A 16720-nucleotide genomic window follows, 5' to 3' on the forward strand; every position below is an offset into this window, starting at 1 on the left:
TATATAATCAACTCTTAAGCATTTTTAGCCTAGTGTAAAATATGACACCAGTTTGTTATATGATCAAAATATAGACCTACTTGCTGTTCATATACATTTTTGAAACCATTTCAAACAAGTGCACGTCACAGTTTTACAAAGTAAAAAAATTATGTAAATCGATTTTTGCGCATGTGTATATCCGCGCTTATAGTCCGGGTTGCCAGATGTTCAGAGCATGTGATGGCTTATGATTGAAAAATCATCTAAGAATGCCCCTTAATTGTTGACAAATGAAAGTCCCCCAGTAAATATGTTTCATTTTCTCCATTGAACTTTGTTAACATTTGCTCAGTGTCTACCCTGCCTGCTGTCCTAAAACGTTAACTGCTCCAGGAGCCAGGTTGAAGACTGAAGAGGGGTTGAAGAAAAGTATCATTTCTAAAATAAAATAAAAATTTGTTTAAGTGCATTTGCTATACCTGGCCAAATGTAACTTTCAATCATCTAAATAAATACAATCAGTACAGCTTTAATTATTTATTGTTTTCATTACAGACAAGCTAAAACTGATCATAGTACTATACAAACTGCTGCATATTTTGCCACATTGGATTAAGTACTCTACAGGTTCCCATATTAGCAAAACTCGTCACCTCCAACAGTTTAATCTCTTGTGGAGTATAAACATTTCAGTAAAAGCATTTCATTTAACTCAGCCAAACAGTGAGTAATCCAAATTGTACTTGAAAACTGCGGACTTGGCAACTCTACTTACAACACACTTAACACGTGATCTGTTACTAAACGCTACAGGGGCGTGGCGCTTGATAACGTGCTTGTTGTAGTCGGTTGTAGTATGTTATGACACCGTTAGTGAAACCGTAAAGATGTCTTTCTACCGAAACACCGTTTGGTTCCTGAAGGGTCTACAGGAATATACGAAGTAAGTCATCAGTTATACTTTTTACTTTAGTCTCTGCTTGCCCTACACTCTGATAAGCACAAGTCATATGAACGCTTCTTTTCTAAAATGTCACCCTCGGTAACGTTAGTGTCTGCAGTAAAATCAAATCTGGTTACGTTAAACTGTCCTCAGGAGCGGTTATGAGGCGGCGGAGAGGCGCTTCACTGCGGCCGATCTGGATGTGAGCGTAAACGGCCGCTCGTTCATCATCACCGGGGCGAACAGCGGCATCGGTAAAGCCGCCGCCTACGAAATCGCCAAAAGAGGTGAGATAACATGTCTTTGTAAATACAGCACAATGACTACTACTGCCATTATAGCTGACCGTCCAAGAACCGAGCAGCTGTGAAGACCTTGTTCATTCATTCATTCATTCAATCAAAATCCTAACGAAAAGGTTCAAAAGCTTTACCAACAAAAGGAACGCAACAGTGACTCCTACTGGCAGATGAAGTGCAGTATTGAAGAAAATCAAAGCAATTCCAAGTTTATTTAAACCTTTTTGTTTTGCTTCAGGTGGGACTGTACACCTGGTATGCAGAAATAAAGATCGCGCAGAGGAGGCCAGAAAAGACATTGTGGAGCAAAGTAAAAGTGAGGTATATTTTCAAAGCCACAACTGTGCCATTTCAATAATTTTGTCATTTGTATCTAAAAAAAAAAAAACAAAACAGCGAGTTTGTGTCTCTCCTGTGCTTTCAGAATGTCCATGTTCACTTAGTTGATATGTCCAGCCCCAGGAAAGTGTGGGAGTTTGCCAGTGGTTTTTCTCAGAACCATAATCTACATGTTCTGGTAAATTAGAGTGTGTAATGTATAAAGCAGACTTATTGTTGCTAAATTGTGGTGGCCACAGCATGAAAGTGCTCAAACACTATGCAGTGATTGCTTTTTTTCATAAGTTATATCAAATTATTTCAACAGAACGATCTTTTATCTACCTCTAAGTATCATATTTAAGTTGTCTAGCTATGAGTGGTTTGCATTCATCATCACAACCATTGTAGTGTGTAAAATGTATGTATCATAAGTGTGTTATCAAGTTGTCTGTACTATTGGATTGTTTATCCACTTATTTATTACCATAGATCAATAATGCAGGTTGCATGGTCAATCAAAGAGAACTGACTGAGGATGGCTTGGAGAAGAACTTTGCGACAAACACACTTGGTATGAAAGTTAATTAATATTTTTACTAATTTCATACTGATCACATCTTTACTTTTTTTCATATTGTGCACCACAAAAGGTGGCATTCTATTTTGCCTATTTTATGATATTAGGATACCTTGGTTTTTTACAGAGCTTTTAGTGTTACCTGTTACAAATGGAAAAATAAGAGATTGGCATGCATACTTTGTTTATTTTACAGGGACCTATATACTGACAACAGCACTGATTCCAACACTGAAGAGGTCAGAAAATCCCAGAGTGGTAAGTGAGAAGAAATACATTCTCTTGTGCGTCTCAATGAATTATGTAGTAAAACTTGCCATTTGCACAATGCCACCATATATTTCTTTATTCTTACATTTACACTCATAAAGTTTCCAGATATGCATGACTTTACTGACATGTTTGCAAGTTCATTATTCAAAAACAAATTTTCCCCAAAGCTTTACACTTCAATTTAGTTATCTATTTCTTATATAATAATTCATTACAGATTTCTGAAAATCCATTATTATCATTGTTTTAACAGATCACTGTGTCGTCTGGTGGAATGCTGGTTCAGAAATTAAATGTGGAGGACCTTCAGTTTGAAAAAGGTTCTTTTGATGGCACCATGGCTTATGCACAAAACAAGGTACTATCACAATTGTTTTTTGTTTTCCAGTGAGCAAACTTTGCTCTGTCTCTCACATTATACAAGTATTCTATTATTAGAATCTATCAATGAGTAAATGTTGCTCTTATATTTTTGCTGGCTAATCAATCCAGTCCATTGCTGTTAACAATAATAGTGGCGCATAACAACAGGTTCCAGCAGCATCCCCAGCCTACCTTTGTTACAGTGATCATTATTTTTTACACAGATGGAGCTGATTCACTGCATACATTGTTTTGATGAATTGTTGTTAACGGTAATTTAAGTAAAGACGCCAGAGTTTTTAAGTGTTTGTGACCTTTTTCAGAGGCAACAGGTGATCATGACTGAACTATGGGCAACTCAGCACAAAGAAATCCACTTCTCCTCCATGCATCCAGGCTGGGCAGACACTCCAGGTGGGCAGCTTGTGTCTAAGTCATCCTCTTGTAGACTCTGTGTTATGGCAAGTCGTTTTAATGTTCAATCTATGGAAATTTACTACTATCTACTACGAGTATGTTCTTCTACTTCTTTATTCAATACTAGTAAATTTTCCATTAAGTATACTACTGCCTGTACAATAGTGTACTTGCCTAAGAAAGTACTGCGCTGTATAAGGTAACTGGTTTATGGTTAGGTTTAGGGATCGTACCTACTTATTACCCTGTTTATGTAATGACTATGATAAGTACAAAGTATATAAATGAGGAACTGGACTAAAATAAAGTGCCACCAGTTGTTCTAGTATCTATTGATTAGATAGCCTACTAGTAGCTAATCAAAAAGCAATAGTCTGTAACAAATAAGCATCTAATTATTAGATTTGAGTGCCTAATGAAAAAGTACTAGTATCTAAAAATTAGAACTAGTCAAAACAGAGTAGTTTAGTTATCATATAGTTGATATCTTGACATATCCTCATACAGAAGTCAAAGACAAAAATGGAAAGTCAGATGACAAAAGAATAGTTACTATTTATTAGTGAAGTGTGTACTGGTATGCAATGACAAGCATTGCCATCTATTTAATAGGTAATATGGACTAATAGGTACTAATACATACTAAAAAGGTTTACAGTATAATTGTTAAATGGTTTGCCATAGATGTCAAAGTTATCTTTCAATGTCAGCCACTAAAATTTTTCTTGCCCTTTTGACAGCTGTACGCTCATCCATGCCTGATTTTTATGAGAAAATGAAGAATAAGCTGCGCACTGAAGCGCAGGGTGCTGACACAGTGGTGTGGCTGGCCGTATCGGATGCTGCCAGCAGACAACCCAGTGGCCTCTTCTTTCAAGGTCAAGAAGTTTTTAATCTGCATAGCTACTTGTCATGTTGCAGAAGGCATGCTTTAATATTCTGTGCACATTAAACAACATGCCTCTGTACAGCAGACTACATGTCTCTTTAACAAATAACTAAAAATCTTTCAAAAACATTTACATCTGCAGACAGAAAAGCGGTTTCTACACATTTGCCTTTGGCCTTCTCCAAAACTCCTCCAGCTGAAGACCAGAAATTGATGAACCTGTTGGAGGAGCTGGCTGACAAATTCAAGAACTAATCAGTTGAGTTTCAAATTTCAGCAGCCAAATCTGAAGTGTACTCATCATTCCACTAAGAGACTGATATTCATTCTTAATAATGGTAAGAATTGCAAAGATGTAACAAAAAGGATTAACCACAACAACCTGAATTGTTTGCTGGTGCTTATTTTCCAATATTCTGAAAATCTACACTCCTATTCATTACTCTACTCTATTAGTTGAGACACTAAAACACCCATTTCTGCTAATGAAATGTTGGAATATGGAGTTTCTCAAGTAAAATGTTATCAATGTTGTTTACATGCATTGCACCTAATCATATTTGAAGCATCAATGTTAAAGCTGCTTTTTTGTTTTTTCAGAAAATTGTTAAAAATGAAGTACAACAAAGTTTGCACTGTTGATTAATCAGACAACTTTTGCAATCTCTAAATAACCAAAGATTTTATTCCTAAATCTAAACCTGCTATTCCAAAATTGAATCAGTTTTAAATTGGCCTCTTGCTGGCCTACAAAGTGATTTCAAGACTGAATAGCTGCGTAAGACATACTAGTCATATTATCATGACAATATATCACTGTGTGAACAAATATCATATTGAATAAATAAATAAATGTTATAGATTTTGTGTTTGTCCCGCATCCACATGTTTCTCAAATTTACTAACTCATTAATAACTAGAAAATATAATTATTAATTAAAAATATATATATTTTTAATGCCAATGTGTGGCTATTGATATGTAGTTTTTGTAATTAAAAAAAAATTAAATGAACAATATAATTTGGGGCAATTTTACATTTGTAGTAACATATATGTACTTCAGAAAACAACTTGAATCCATGTGTTAATTGTGTATGTTGAAACTAAACCAGAGGAATTGTATACTAGGAATACAAACAAGCTTTTTAATACATGGTGAACATTGTCATTATTAGCATTTATACAATTGGTCAATTTTATTTGTGATCAGGATGCAATAAATTGATCAAAAGTGACAGTATGGCCCTGTTGAACATCCCATTCTCACAGAATTCTATAAAAATGCAGTTTACATAAAAATTTAAACAGGACACCCATTTTAATTTTTTATTTGATCAACAAATCATGTGCATTTAATGATTTCTGAAGGATCATGACTTTCATAAATGACAATTTAAAGAATAGAAAACCTCATAAATGATGTCTTGGTGAGCATAAAAGCGTTAAAAGATTTTTCGAAAATCCTTACTCGCCTTACAGGTGTGAACAGCACTGTACTTTTCAAATGAACTTTATAAATAATACAAAATAAAACCCTTCCATTAAATAAATCCTTACAAAACCCGAGTTTAAAATTCAACCTCTGCATTTGCAAATAATTGTCACTCCCGCTGTTTATCTCTGTGCTTTGTAAACAAGTAGTGTTTTTCATATAGTGTAATGCCCAAATCAAGCTAAAGGAAACTCACTTTGTAAAGTCACTGTGGGTCAATATATGCATTTATGCCTGATGGCAATCAAATTATGTTTTAAACCACCATCACATTTTCTGAGCCAATGTTGAACCAAATACAACAGAGTTTCTACAGTAATAAGATGTATATGAAACATCAGCTTTAATCAGATCAAACACAATGTTATTACAATGAAGCATCACTGAACTTTTACCCTGTATGAACAACAATATTTGTAAATATGTGCATGTTTAATTATCCTGGTAAAGTTACTGGTGTTAAAATACCAGTAAAATTAAGTGCTTACATTTACAGAGTCAAACAGATTAGTGGATCATGACCAAGAGGCAATAGTGGATGTTTTTTTCCAATGCCTAAACCACTGATTGAGGTGCAGTAAAGGCACTTGAATATAAAAACACTTCCAGCATGCTTTAATGCAATAACACAGGGATTTCTTGATGACAAAATGAATGCAGATATTTTTACACACAACATAACACAGGTTTATATCAATATAAACAACCTGAAATGAGCAGATTTAGACAACAATATTTACACATTGGTTACCATAACCCACATGCACAAATACATACTGTACAAACGCACATGCTGAATTCAAAGTCATGATATCCTTGAGTTTTTCCTCCGTGAGATGAATCCAACCACGGGAAGTGACCTAACCTCCGAACATTCTTCACAAACATGATTCTCGGTTCAGGTTCAGCTCTGGTTCACTGATGCTTGCAGATGATTTAGCTGATTCTCATGACACAACTGGAGTCATGTCCCATAGCTGCATGAACACACACCACACTCAATCTACAGCCACACTTCACTTGATCAAGAGCATATACACAGGGTGTCCTCAGAGTCTTAAAAAGTATTTAATCAATGTAGAAAAATTTAAGGCCCTTAAAAAGTATCAAAGTTTTAAATGCTATTTTTAAGGTATTCAATGTTATATCATTTTTGATCATGCAATGTATGGTTGTATGCTAAAGTTTGCCTGAATTAAATCTGCGAATATCAGGATGCTGTGTAGTTTATGAAATCAATAAAATCCTGCTAGATTTGACGTCATGCTGCTTCGTTTAATCCAGTAACCAAAACAGCACCATTCTGCAGATGTCTGCAGTTCTATAGGTTTGCTAGATTTAATAGATTTTTAATAATGTTTTAGTTTTGGATTAGTTTCTTACATTAATATTTAGCAAATATACTGCAAGTTAAAATTGTGCCACTGTTTCCGGCTGAAACCTTAAGTGGTTATAAGGTCTTAAAATGTATGAAAAGAGTCTTAAAAAAGGTCTTACAAGGTATTAAATTTTACTCTCTGATTCCTGTATATACTCTGATACAGGCTTATTGCTACAGAGTAATTAACTGTTTATATATAATTCATGTTTTCACAGAAGTTTTTGATTATTAAACTGGTATTCAACCATTAAAATGCAGAGAAAAAAAATTGTAAATAAAGAAATCCAGAAACATTTGTGAGATGAATGACTGACCTTAATGACTTTGTCTGTGCCGGAGGTGAGCAGCCAACCTCTGGTTGGTTCATACTGCATATGTACGATGCTGTGCTTGCTGTCATGGAATGTGGCAGTGGGTGCCCTTCTGAACAACAACAAAAGCTTTGGGTGATTCTACTATTTAAGACACACAAATTTAAGATGGTGTGAATCTGACTTACTCCTCATCTGTAATCAAGTCATGACAACTGTCACAAACCCGCACCTCAAACTCAAATCCCATGAGAGGAATTGTGGAACGTTTCGAGGAACACTTGCCACACACGGCCTGGCCACATTTTCTACAATGATGCTGAAAAAAAAACAGTAAAATCATGGTGCTTCATATGGTATATTAGACTGCAAAACTATTATTAAACTAAATGAAAACAATTAAAATTCATGTTTCCTGTAGGTTCATTCATCAATAGACATCTATCTAAAATTATGACACCACTTGTTTCTTTTGATTTACATTTACAATTGTGATAGAGTTAACCCATTATAGTTCTATTCTATAAACTACATACATTTTTATTCAAATTCATAATAATGTATTTAATTTTTATTTATTTATTTGCATTAAATAATTATAAAGACCCAATGTTTAAATAATTTTAGGCAAAATAATTCCAACTTTGGGTGGCGCAGTAGGTAGTGCTGTCGCCTCACAACAGAAGGTTTGTCATTTAAGCCTCGGCTGGGTCAGTTGGCCTTTCTGTGTGGAGATTGCATGTTCTCCCTGCAGTCGCATGGGTTTCCTCCGGGTGCTCCGGTTTCCCCAACAGTTCAAAGACATGCGGTACAGGTGAATTGGGTAGGCTAAATTGTCCGTAGTGTATGAGTGTGTGTGTATGTTTCCCAGAGATGGGTTGCGGCTGAAAGGGCATCTGCAGCGTAAAACTTGCTGGATAAGTTGGCGGTTCAACCGGATTAATAAAGGGACTAAGCTGATAAGAAAATGAATGAATTCCAACGTTTTAAATTCAGAAGAGTTTGAAAACAATATTTGATTAAAGAACCTCTCAACAAAACATTTGTTTATCGAACTAATTGACATTTCCAGGAAAAAACACTTTAAATTACAGTATTTCTTTTTATTTAGAATTGAGAAGAGATGTTATCAGATAAAAACTAACATTTAACTCAAATGCATAGCTGCTAAATCAAGAGAAACTTTCAAATTATCTCTTTTTTTCCCTAACTATGCACTTTGAGGATAGTAATCCATTTAATCAGTAGGGCTGCATTAAAATAATTTAACGAGAGTAAAGACATTAATTTAAAAAAAGAAAATACAAATCCTAAACTTTTCAATTGTACTCAATATTATTCTATAAAAGATCTTATTTTATACTTCCCAACTAAACATACCTAGCTTCAAATTTTATTAAGATCTATATTCGTGCTGTACCTGCCGCAAGCCAATTTTCTTACTGTCCCACATCTGTTTGAAATTCCAGAAGAAAGGCTGTTCACACTTCTGACACGAGTCACTGTCAAGCCACTCTGGGGTCTGAGACACAGAACAGACATGCTCAAGCTATCTGAACAGACACATGTAACGTAAATGGCACACATCCTGTTGTTAGTCCGCTTTGTGCTAAACGCTTCATTCTTACACTAGGATTCTCTCACCTCTTGTCGAGTGACGTCCATATTCCAGATAACGATTCCCCCATCTGAGCCACAGGAAATGAGCTGACGAGTGTGAGGAGCGTAACACAAACCCTGCACTTTATCACTGTCACACACACACAAATTGCAGGACATGACAAGCTTGACTTGACTTATCCTGCTCTCAAACACAAGACAACAGTTCAAACCTACTTGTGGCCCTGCAGTTCAATGGCTGTTCCTTTTCGGCCTCCAATGTCCCACATGATGATTGAATGATCTGAACTTCCAGAAAATAAAACCCTTTGTACGGGATCCCAACACAAGGCCGTAACATTGCCTGCACGCATAATTACACACATAAATCTGTCAACAATATGGTCATTTGCCGGATCAGTTGTAGTGTGCATTTTACCGTTAAACAGTATTGTGTGGATGCATCCATGAATATTAAAATACTTGTGCTTTTAAAAAATCTCTGCAAAGTGGTGGTTTGTAGATCTACAAAATATGTTTAATGTTCACTGAACAAAGTGATTGTCTCCCAAAAGAAAAAAAAATGTTTTGAAGTATCTGAAACAAGTTGTATGTAATTCATGTTACTTTGTGAAAATGTACTTTTTGTTTAATTTGCATAATACCAGCCTTTGGTCTTTACTGGGTTGATATAGTAAAATCTGTTACTGTTCGTATTCCTGTGTTCAGAAGGATGCCCCATCTGAAGCTAAAATTAAGATGACAGGTAATGATAAATAGTGTTTAGCCATCTGACCAATCAGAGCAGAATAGGCTCTCAAAAAGGAAAGGTTTACAGAGACCTATTTCTTAACCTGTTTTATTCACTTTCCAAAAAAAAAAAACAAAGCTGCAATGTATATAATGAGAAAAGTTTTTAAACTTTTGGATTTAAACATTTTTGGGACAATTTAGGCAGAAAAGCAATGTTATAGCAGAGTCAGTTATCATCCAACCACCAGGGGACGGCATCCACAATGGAATGATAAGAGGCAGTCATTTAAATATTAATTATTAGTGCATTTTGGACAATAAGCTGATGTGTGCTCACAATCTGCTTTCACCTCAAACCTGTTTGTTGCTTGCAAGGTTGCTAGGTTTTAGGTAACTTCTTTGCTGATCTTCTATGAGTTTGTTGTTTAAATTTTGCTTTTGATACAAGGCCATATTTCTTAGTAAAGGTAACCATCTGAATTGGTTAAAAAAACCTAAATGTAACAGGGCAAATGATGAAAGTGCTAATTCCTTTGAAAAAAAATCTATTTCATCATGTGTCTTATTGTTGCAGTGTGCTGTCTGTGTAAGCACCTGTGTGGCCTTTAAATGTGGTGACCAGGCTGCAGTTGTCCTGTTCCAGCTTTAGGATTGTCACTTGCCCAGAATGATCTCCCACGAAGGCATGTCTGGTTTCCACATCAAATCTTACACAGAATGTCAAGAAGCACAAGCTGTAAAAGTCCTGAACCCCCACCAGAATCTAAGCTATCTAAATGATTACTGTAGAGATGCACCTGAGAAAAAAATGAAGTTTACAGCCCAAAGTGTTGCAGGAATGGTGTCTGAACTTGGAGGAAAAAAAAACATTTGACTTAATAATGAATGTTCAATTAACAACTAAAATAAGGTCTGTTTTAAACATAAGTTGATGATACCACAGCATAAACTGCCCATGAGCTACTTTTGTAGAACTGCTACACATTTCTAAATTTTAATTACATTAAAATATTATTAATTTTGTGTGCACTACAGAAAAAAACATTAAAGTAATTTAATCCCTAATGTTCTTCAGACATTGTGCTCTCTACAGAAGCAAGTTTCTACCACATATTGTCATATTGTTCATATATTACAGGATGTAACCCAAACTGGTTTTGAGCATGAGGGTGAGTAAATGTTCAGTCTCTTTATCTAGGTATATTAGTAATACTATTGTGCATACTTTACATTTAAGTTAATTATTTGTGTTTTTATTGATATGATTGGAAAGATGGGCAATTGTATAAGACAGCTTATTACCTATAATAAGCAACATAATAAAGTCAATTTAATCTTTCATCAAAGGGCAGAGTTATCTGCAAACATTGAAAGCTAGACTAATTCATGACCATAATTTATAATGTCTGGTTATAAATGGGCATGTATTGTGGACTGGTGTATGAATGGATACTGTAGTCCAGACACCCATGCTGTGGTCCTGTATGTGCCCAGCTGCTGTCCGCTCTCCGAGCAGTGCCACGTAAAGCTCTTGTCCTGACCTGTGCTTAGAACCCACTCCATCTCTAAGACAAACAGCACCACGGTCACGCCACCCTGATGAGCTAACACAAACAAGAGACAAAAGACAATGTGCAAAGCACAGACAGCTCACTTTACTGCATTCAAAAATTCAAGCATGCTCTCCCATTCAAACTAATACAAAACAGAGCAACTAATGACACAATTTCAGGAACAAACCACCACACTTAAAATCACAGCCATTATTGCACTGCCCTCTGTGCATCAATAATGCTATCAATTTTCTGTGCTGGGATAGGCCATGCGTTTTAAAGAAGGTTAGCTTGTCAATTCAGGCCCTAATGAGACATTGTAACTGTGAGATGAACGTTCAGAATAGGTGCCTTTTGTTCTTTGGTTGCTGATATATTGAAGAAACTAGAATATCAATCATCTGCATTTTCTCACATAGCATGGACCTAAAGGATAGGTCACCCCGCATAAAGATTATTTGAAATCATTTTTTGTTTCTTTGTAGGTAGGATAGGAAAGAACATTTGAATGTATAATTATAAACCACAAGGGGAAATCCAAACAAAAGACCAAACAAATTAAGGGTATCAACAGAATAAATAAATTTTTCTGACAATTCAAATCAAAGGAGAAGATAAATGTGATAACAACTCTACATGTTCATTTTATTAATGTTGAGTTAAACATGAAAAGCGATACTAGATTTGTGACTTACCCTGATATGTCCGAGCAGGAGTCATTTGGTTGTAGTCTTCTGACAGAACAAACTCCTGCAAAGAGAAGCTCCTGTCTTAATGAACCTTAGTAGGTGTAAGAGAACCGCAGCAGCTGCACTTTGTGATTGGAAATAATAATAATTTGACATACCGACACAGTGCCATTTTCCAACCCTACGGAGATCCTCCTTGTCTCTGGGTTAAATGACATGCATGAACATGCAACTGCAACATAAGAAAGAGAATCAATATCTGTTTCATAAAATCCACCGAGCAGCAGTAAACTTTAAACACACTCACTCAAATAAAGTCACCTCTTAAAAAGTCAGCAAAAGTTAACTAGAAAGTAAGTAAACAATGTGGCCGTCAGTGCTGAGAAATGAAACTGTCTGAACCTGCAAATGAGCTGAACTTCATGTCTAAACTAGTTTCACTTCACATTTCACACTTTTATAGTAAAATTCCTGAAGTTCTGTGGTTACCTGTCCCATAACTCTCAGCCATATCAAGCTCAGGTACCCAGAAAGCTGCCTAGAAACTCAAATTGCCAAGTACCATAGCAGTTGCCATCCACAATTACAGCTTTTTTTTTTTTTTAAAGAAGTTGCTTATACATTTAGGTAGTTGCTGTTTTTGGGGCCTAACTGCAATATACTGTTGCGTAAAAGGCTTTTTTTTGGCAGTTGACAACTTTGAGACTAAACATACTATATGTTTGCTTCTTTCTAATCCTTTTTTCACCAATCTATTTTGACTGCTGAAGTAAATTAACAAAGCTTAAGGATAAATCCCACGATGATAAGTTTCTGTTTGACAAAACCAAAGCAGATCAATCAGGCTTTGTTTGGTACAGCAAAATCACATGGATTAAAACATACTCATGAGTCTGCCTAAGATTAACAGATTAAAGTACATGAAAAATGTAAACATTTACACAGCAAGAAGAAAAAAAACATCCATGACAATAGACAACCAAAAAGAGTAATACATAATAAAAATGTTGGTGCACTGCAAACTTGGACTTTACCAAGCAAGCGAATAAACCTAATAAGCCTAATGCTATAGAAAGCAGTGTTTTTGGCAGAAAATAACAGGAATAAATGTTTTAAAAGTGGTGATCAATGTACAGCACATAATACTCAACCAAACAAAAGCAGCTTGTATATTCAAACCAGGTTTCTAATTTTAGCATTGTTTTTCATACGATGTTACTACTCTAGCAAAATTGCCAGAAGCTGTGTTGGGCTGAAAACTCACCAGGCATTGTGTGATAGACACTGGGCCAATACTGTCCACTGTCCCTCTTCAACCACACACGGATTGTCCTAAAACAAATTAAAATAAATAAGCTTGATTACAAAATTTACATGAAGGTACACACAACATACATTGTGTTAGCAAAGTGACAAGCAAAACAATGCACAAATTACCAGGAGTAATTATAAGCAAGTAACATAATTGTAAGCAAGTATACATGTCTGTTTGAGATCGATCTCTAAATCACTTTAAATCACCAGACACAATAAGACCACAAAAGGAGCTAAAATTGTGGCTGGGATCAGAGATGCCAACATCGTAGGATGGGCCGTATGCATTCTGTATTTTGAAAAGTATGAATGAAAAACAGGGGCGAGGTAGTGGCGCAGTAGGTAGTGCTGTCGCCTGACAGCAAGAAGGTTGCTGGGTCGCGGGTTCAAGCCTCGGCTCAGTTGGCGTTTCTGTGTGGAGTTTGCTTGTTCTCCCTGCCTTCGCGTGGGTTTTCTCCGGGTGCTCCGGTTTCCCCCACAGTCCAAAGACATGCGGTACAGGTGAATTGGGTAGGCTAAACTGTCCATAGCATGTGAATGAGTGTGTGTGAATGTTTCCCAGAGATGGGTTGCGACTGGAAGGGCATCCGCTGTGTAAAAACTTGCTGGATAAGTTGGCGGTTCATTCCACTGTGGCGACCCCGGATTAATAAAGGGACTAAGCCGACAAGAAAATGAATAAATGAAAAACACTTTTTTTGAAGTGTGTTAAATGATTTTTGAATGTGTTAACAATTTAAAACTATTAACTGTGCATTGGTCTGAAGTAAACACCATACCATGTTCTGTCTTGTTAAAGAACAAAAGTATGAAGCAAGAGTAAGATATCTTTGCAATAGGGCCCCTACTATCTCACACTTTAACCACGTTTTGCTATTTTCACCCTTCAAATGTAAAATAAGATGCTTTCTCACCCACTGCATTTCACCATGTACTGACTAACATACAAGCTCTCCTGTCTGGTTACAGAAGTCAACATGGGTCTGACATTGACCTCTGTTGCACTTTTAGAGTGTTAATTTGCCTGAACAGAAGGTGTGCTTGCAAAGTCAGTCATATGACACTCAGTACTCTGAACTGTGAAACATCTCAGTTTGAACTGGAGTTCTGAATTCAAAGTAAATATCTAAGATTCATTCAGGTTGGTTCAATGATTCCATAGATAACCTTTTTTGTATGTTACACTGTTACAGCATTGGATGTCCACAAGCAAATATCTATATGTTTAATAATGTTGTAAACAATATTTTTTAAACAGACCATTTATTTTAGTTTATTTATTTTATTTTATATTTTTTATCATTATTTTTAATGTTAACAAGGACTAGGTTTTAGCCCAAAAAAAATATAAAGATTCTACGAGAGATAGTATTTTCTATTATACTATATATTTTTCTTTCAAAAAAACTGTAAAAGTATGCAAGTCAAATTTTATATTGTACACAGGGACTGCTAGCCAGTTTTGAGGAAAACACGATACAGCGGGGTTTGTTGCAACAGGGTGTTATAATTAAGCCAGACACTGTTGGACACTGTTTAAACAAACAAAACAATTTTTGAATGTAATGTTGAGAACTTTTTGAAAATAAAATGTTTTTTTTAATAGAAAATATTTAACAGATTTTTTTATTTTGCTAATGATGCAAATAAATGCAGTGTATAATAATGGATAATAAAGTACTGAGGAAATATTCATTTATTCATTCATTTTCTTTTCAGCTTAGTCCCTTTATTAATCCGGGGTCGAAACAGTTGAATGAACCGCCAACTTATCCAGTAAGTTTTTATGCAGCAGGTGCCCTTCCAGCCGCAACTCATCTCTGGGAAACATCCACACACACACACTCATACACTACGAAAAATTTAGCCTACCTAATTCACCTGTACCGCATGTCTTTGGACTGTGGGGGAAACAGGAGCACGCGGAGGAAACCCACAGGAATGCACGGAGAACATGCAAACACACAGAAACACACACTAGAAATAGTAACATTTTTACTCCTGGCACTTTTGGCAATACTACACAGAAACCATAGATCCCGTCGTCACACTTTCAGTGCTTATTTGTTCTAACCCCATAACTTTGTTTAATATTTGGCCAAAACCAAAAAGTGTTACTTTGTGCCCCTCTCTCCTCTATGTCTTAAATAATAATTTAATAATTTAAACAAATGTGCCTATAGTTATTTTCAACCAAATCCTTTCTTCATAAATCTACTAACACTTTTTAAACATTAAATCATTTTCCTCACAATATTGCTGATCTATCATTTCCTCAGAACACTGAACTGTTTTTCATAATTTTAATCAAATATATTATAGAATAAACAAAACAATAACAGCCTAAAGCTATTTCTTTTTGATTAACAGCATTACTAATGGACATTACTTAATAATAAGTTATTATTCTTCTAACCTTTCCATAATTAATGTAAACGAAACTGGCAGGGGTGTTTTTCGTCCACAGCCTGTACCTTACTGATTGAAATAAGTGATTCCTTCATCAAATTGTTTTTTTGGTATATTTTTCAGTAGGTTATATAAGGTTATATATAATGAAATACTCTACAGCCCAGAGCTAAAAGCGTTCTGCTTTTGTCAGTGTTTTTAGGCAGGAAAGGAAAAGGTAGTCACGCGCTTCAGAAATATGCTTCAGTGCAGCACTTCAACACATTAAACACACACATATATAAGTTATATACTTATTATTATTATCAAATTAATTTACATTACCTGTCTAAAGTCAGTTGGAGATTATACTCTTATATACACCAATTGTCGTTTATTTAGCATAAGACAAGTGTGCCTAATCTGTATTCCACGACAGTACTTAACATGTCACATTTTATATTACAGTCTACTTATTAAGATGTCAGCGGCGCTTATAAGATTACCGTCTGTAGTGCGCACTGCAATGTAAGTCATTGTTTTGGGTTTCTAATCAAACGTGTTCTGACCTGTCTTGAGATACGCTGATAACGCCGTCCTCTTTGGGGATGATCACAGCCGTGTTCACCACATCTTGGAAACCCTCGATCTTGCTCAGCAGGACGGGCTTGCGTGTCTGCGGGCGGGGATGAATCTCTGCCGCCATGGCGCCGTAGTTTGTCCGACACCTGAAGCCTCTTTCGGCAGCATAACACAGACCTGCAGCGCGGTGAAATGCGGTCAGAGTCAGAGATGCTGCAGGTCAGCTGATTTACCTCTCAGCCTGTTCTGTTTACAGTCACACGCGATCTATATACCACGATGCTTACGGTCTGCTTTCAGCTCCCATAGACGCAGACGATCCGACTTCGGAGTAAATCACAGATGAATGCGTTTGCGATGTGCAGCGTTGACGCAGACGAATGCCATACTTGTAAAACCGGAAGTTTTTTCTCTCTTTTTATTTACATATGGTTATGTTAACATCACATACTTTGGTTCATTGCACCATTGCACCTACAATGCTGTTTGCTCAAATGAAACTATTAAATTAATCATTATGTTAGATTAGTTATTAGTTTTTTTTTTTTTTTTTTTTTTTTTTTTTTTTTTTTTTTACTTTTGGGTAAATAAT

General features: G+C 35.8%; 2 protein-coding genes across 2 annotated transcripts; one reads left to right on the top strand and one right to left on the bottom strand.

Annotated features, from left to right (window-relative positions):
• The first annotated feature begins 867 nt into the window (after positions 1-867).
• On the top strand, positions 868-4931 carry dhrs12 (dehydrogenase/reductase (SDR family) member 12). Its single transcript, NM_001076557.1, is given in 10 exon segments — positions 868-925; positions 1079-1212; positions 1463-1545; positions 1649-1741; positions 2035-2116; positions 2319-2380; positions 2649-2753; positions 3082-3172; positions 3916-4053; positions 4207-4931. Coding segments are annotated over 10 exon segments (957 nt in total). The 5' UTR covers positions 868-869; the 3' UTR covers positions 4320-4931.
• Positions 4932-5884: 953 nt separating this feature from the next.
• On the bottom strand, positions 5885-16471 carry wdfy2 (WD repeat and FYVE domain containing 2). The gene is given in 12 exon segments (NM_205745.1): positions 5885-6535; positions 7254-7362; positions 7439-7569; positions 8671-8772; positions 8895-9000; positions 9087-9213; positions 10197-10309; positions 11056-11206; positions 11851-11905; positions 12003-12076; positions 13109-13176; positions 16116-16471. Coding segments are annotated over 12 exon segments (1203 nt in total). The 5' UTR covers positions 16253-16471; the 3' UTR covers positions 5885-6505.
• Between the last annotated feature and the right edge of the window lie 249 nt (positions 16472-16720).

Source organism: Danio rerio, chromosome 9 (genome assembly GCF_052040795.2).
Source record: "Danio rerio strain M-AB ecotype USA chromosome 9, GRCz13ab, whole genome shotgun sequence".
In the NCBI taxonomy this organism is placed as follows: domain Eukaryota; kingdom Metazoa; phylum Chordata; class Actinopteri; order Cypriniformes; family Danionidae; genus Danio; species Danio rerio.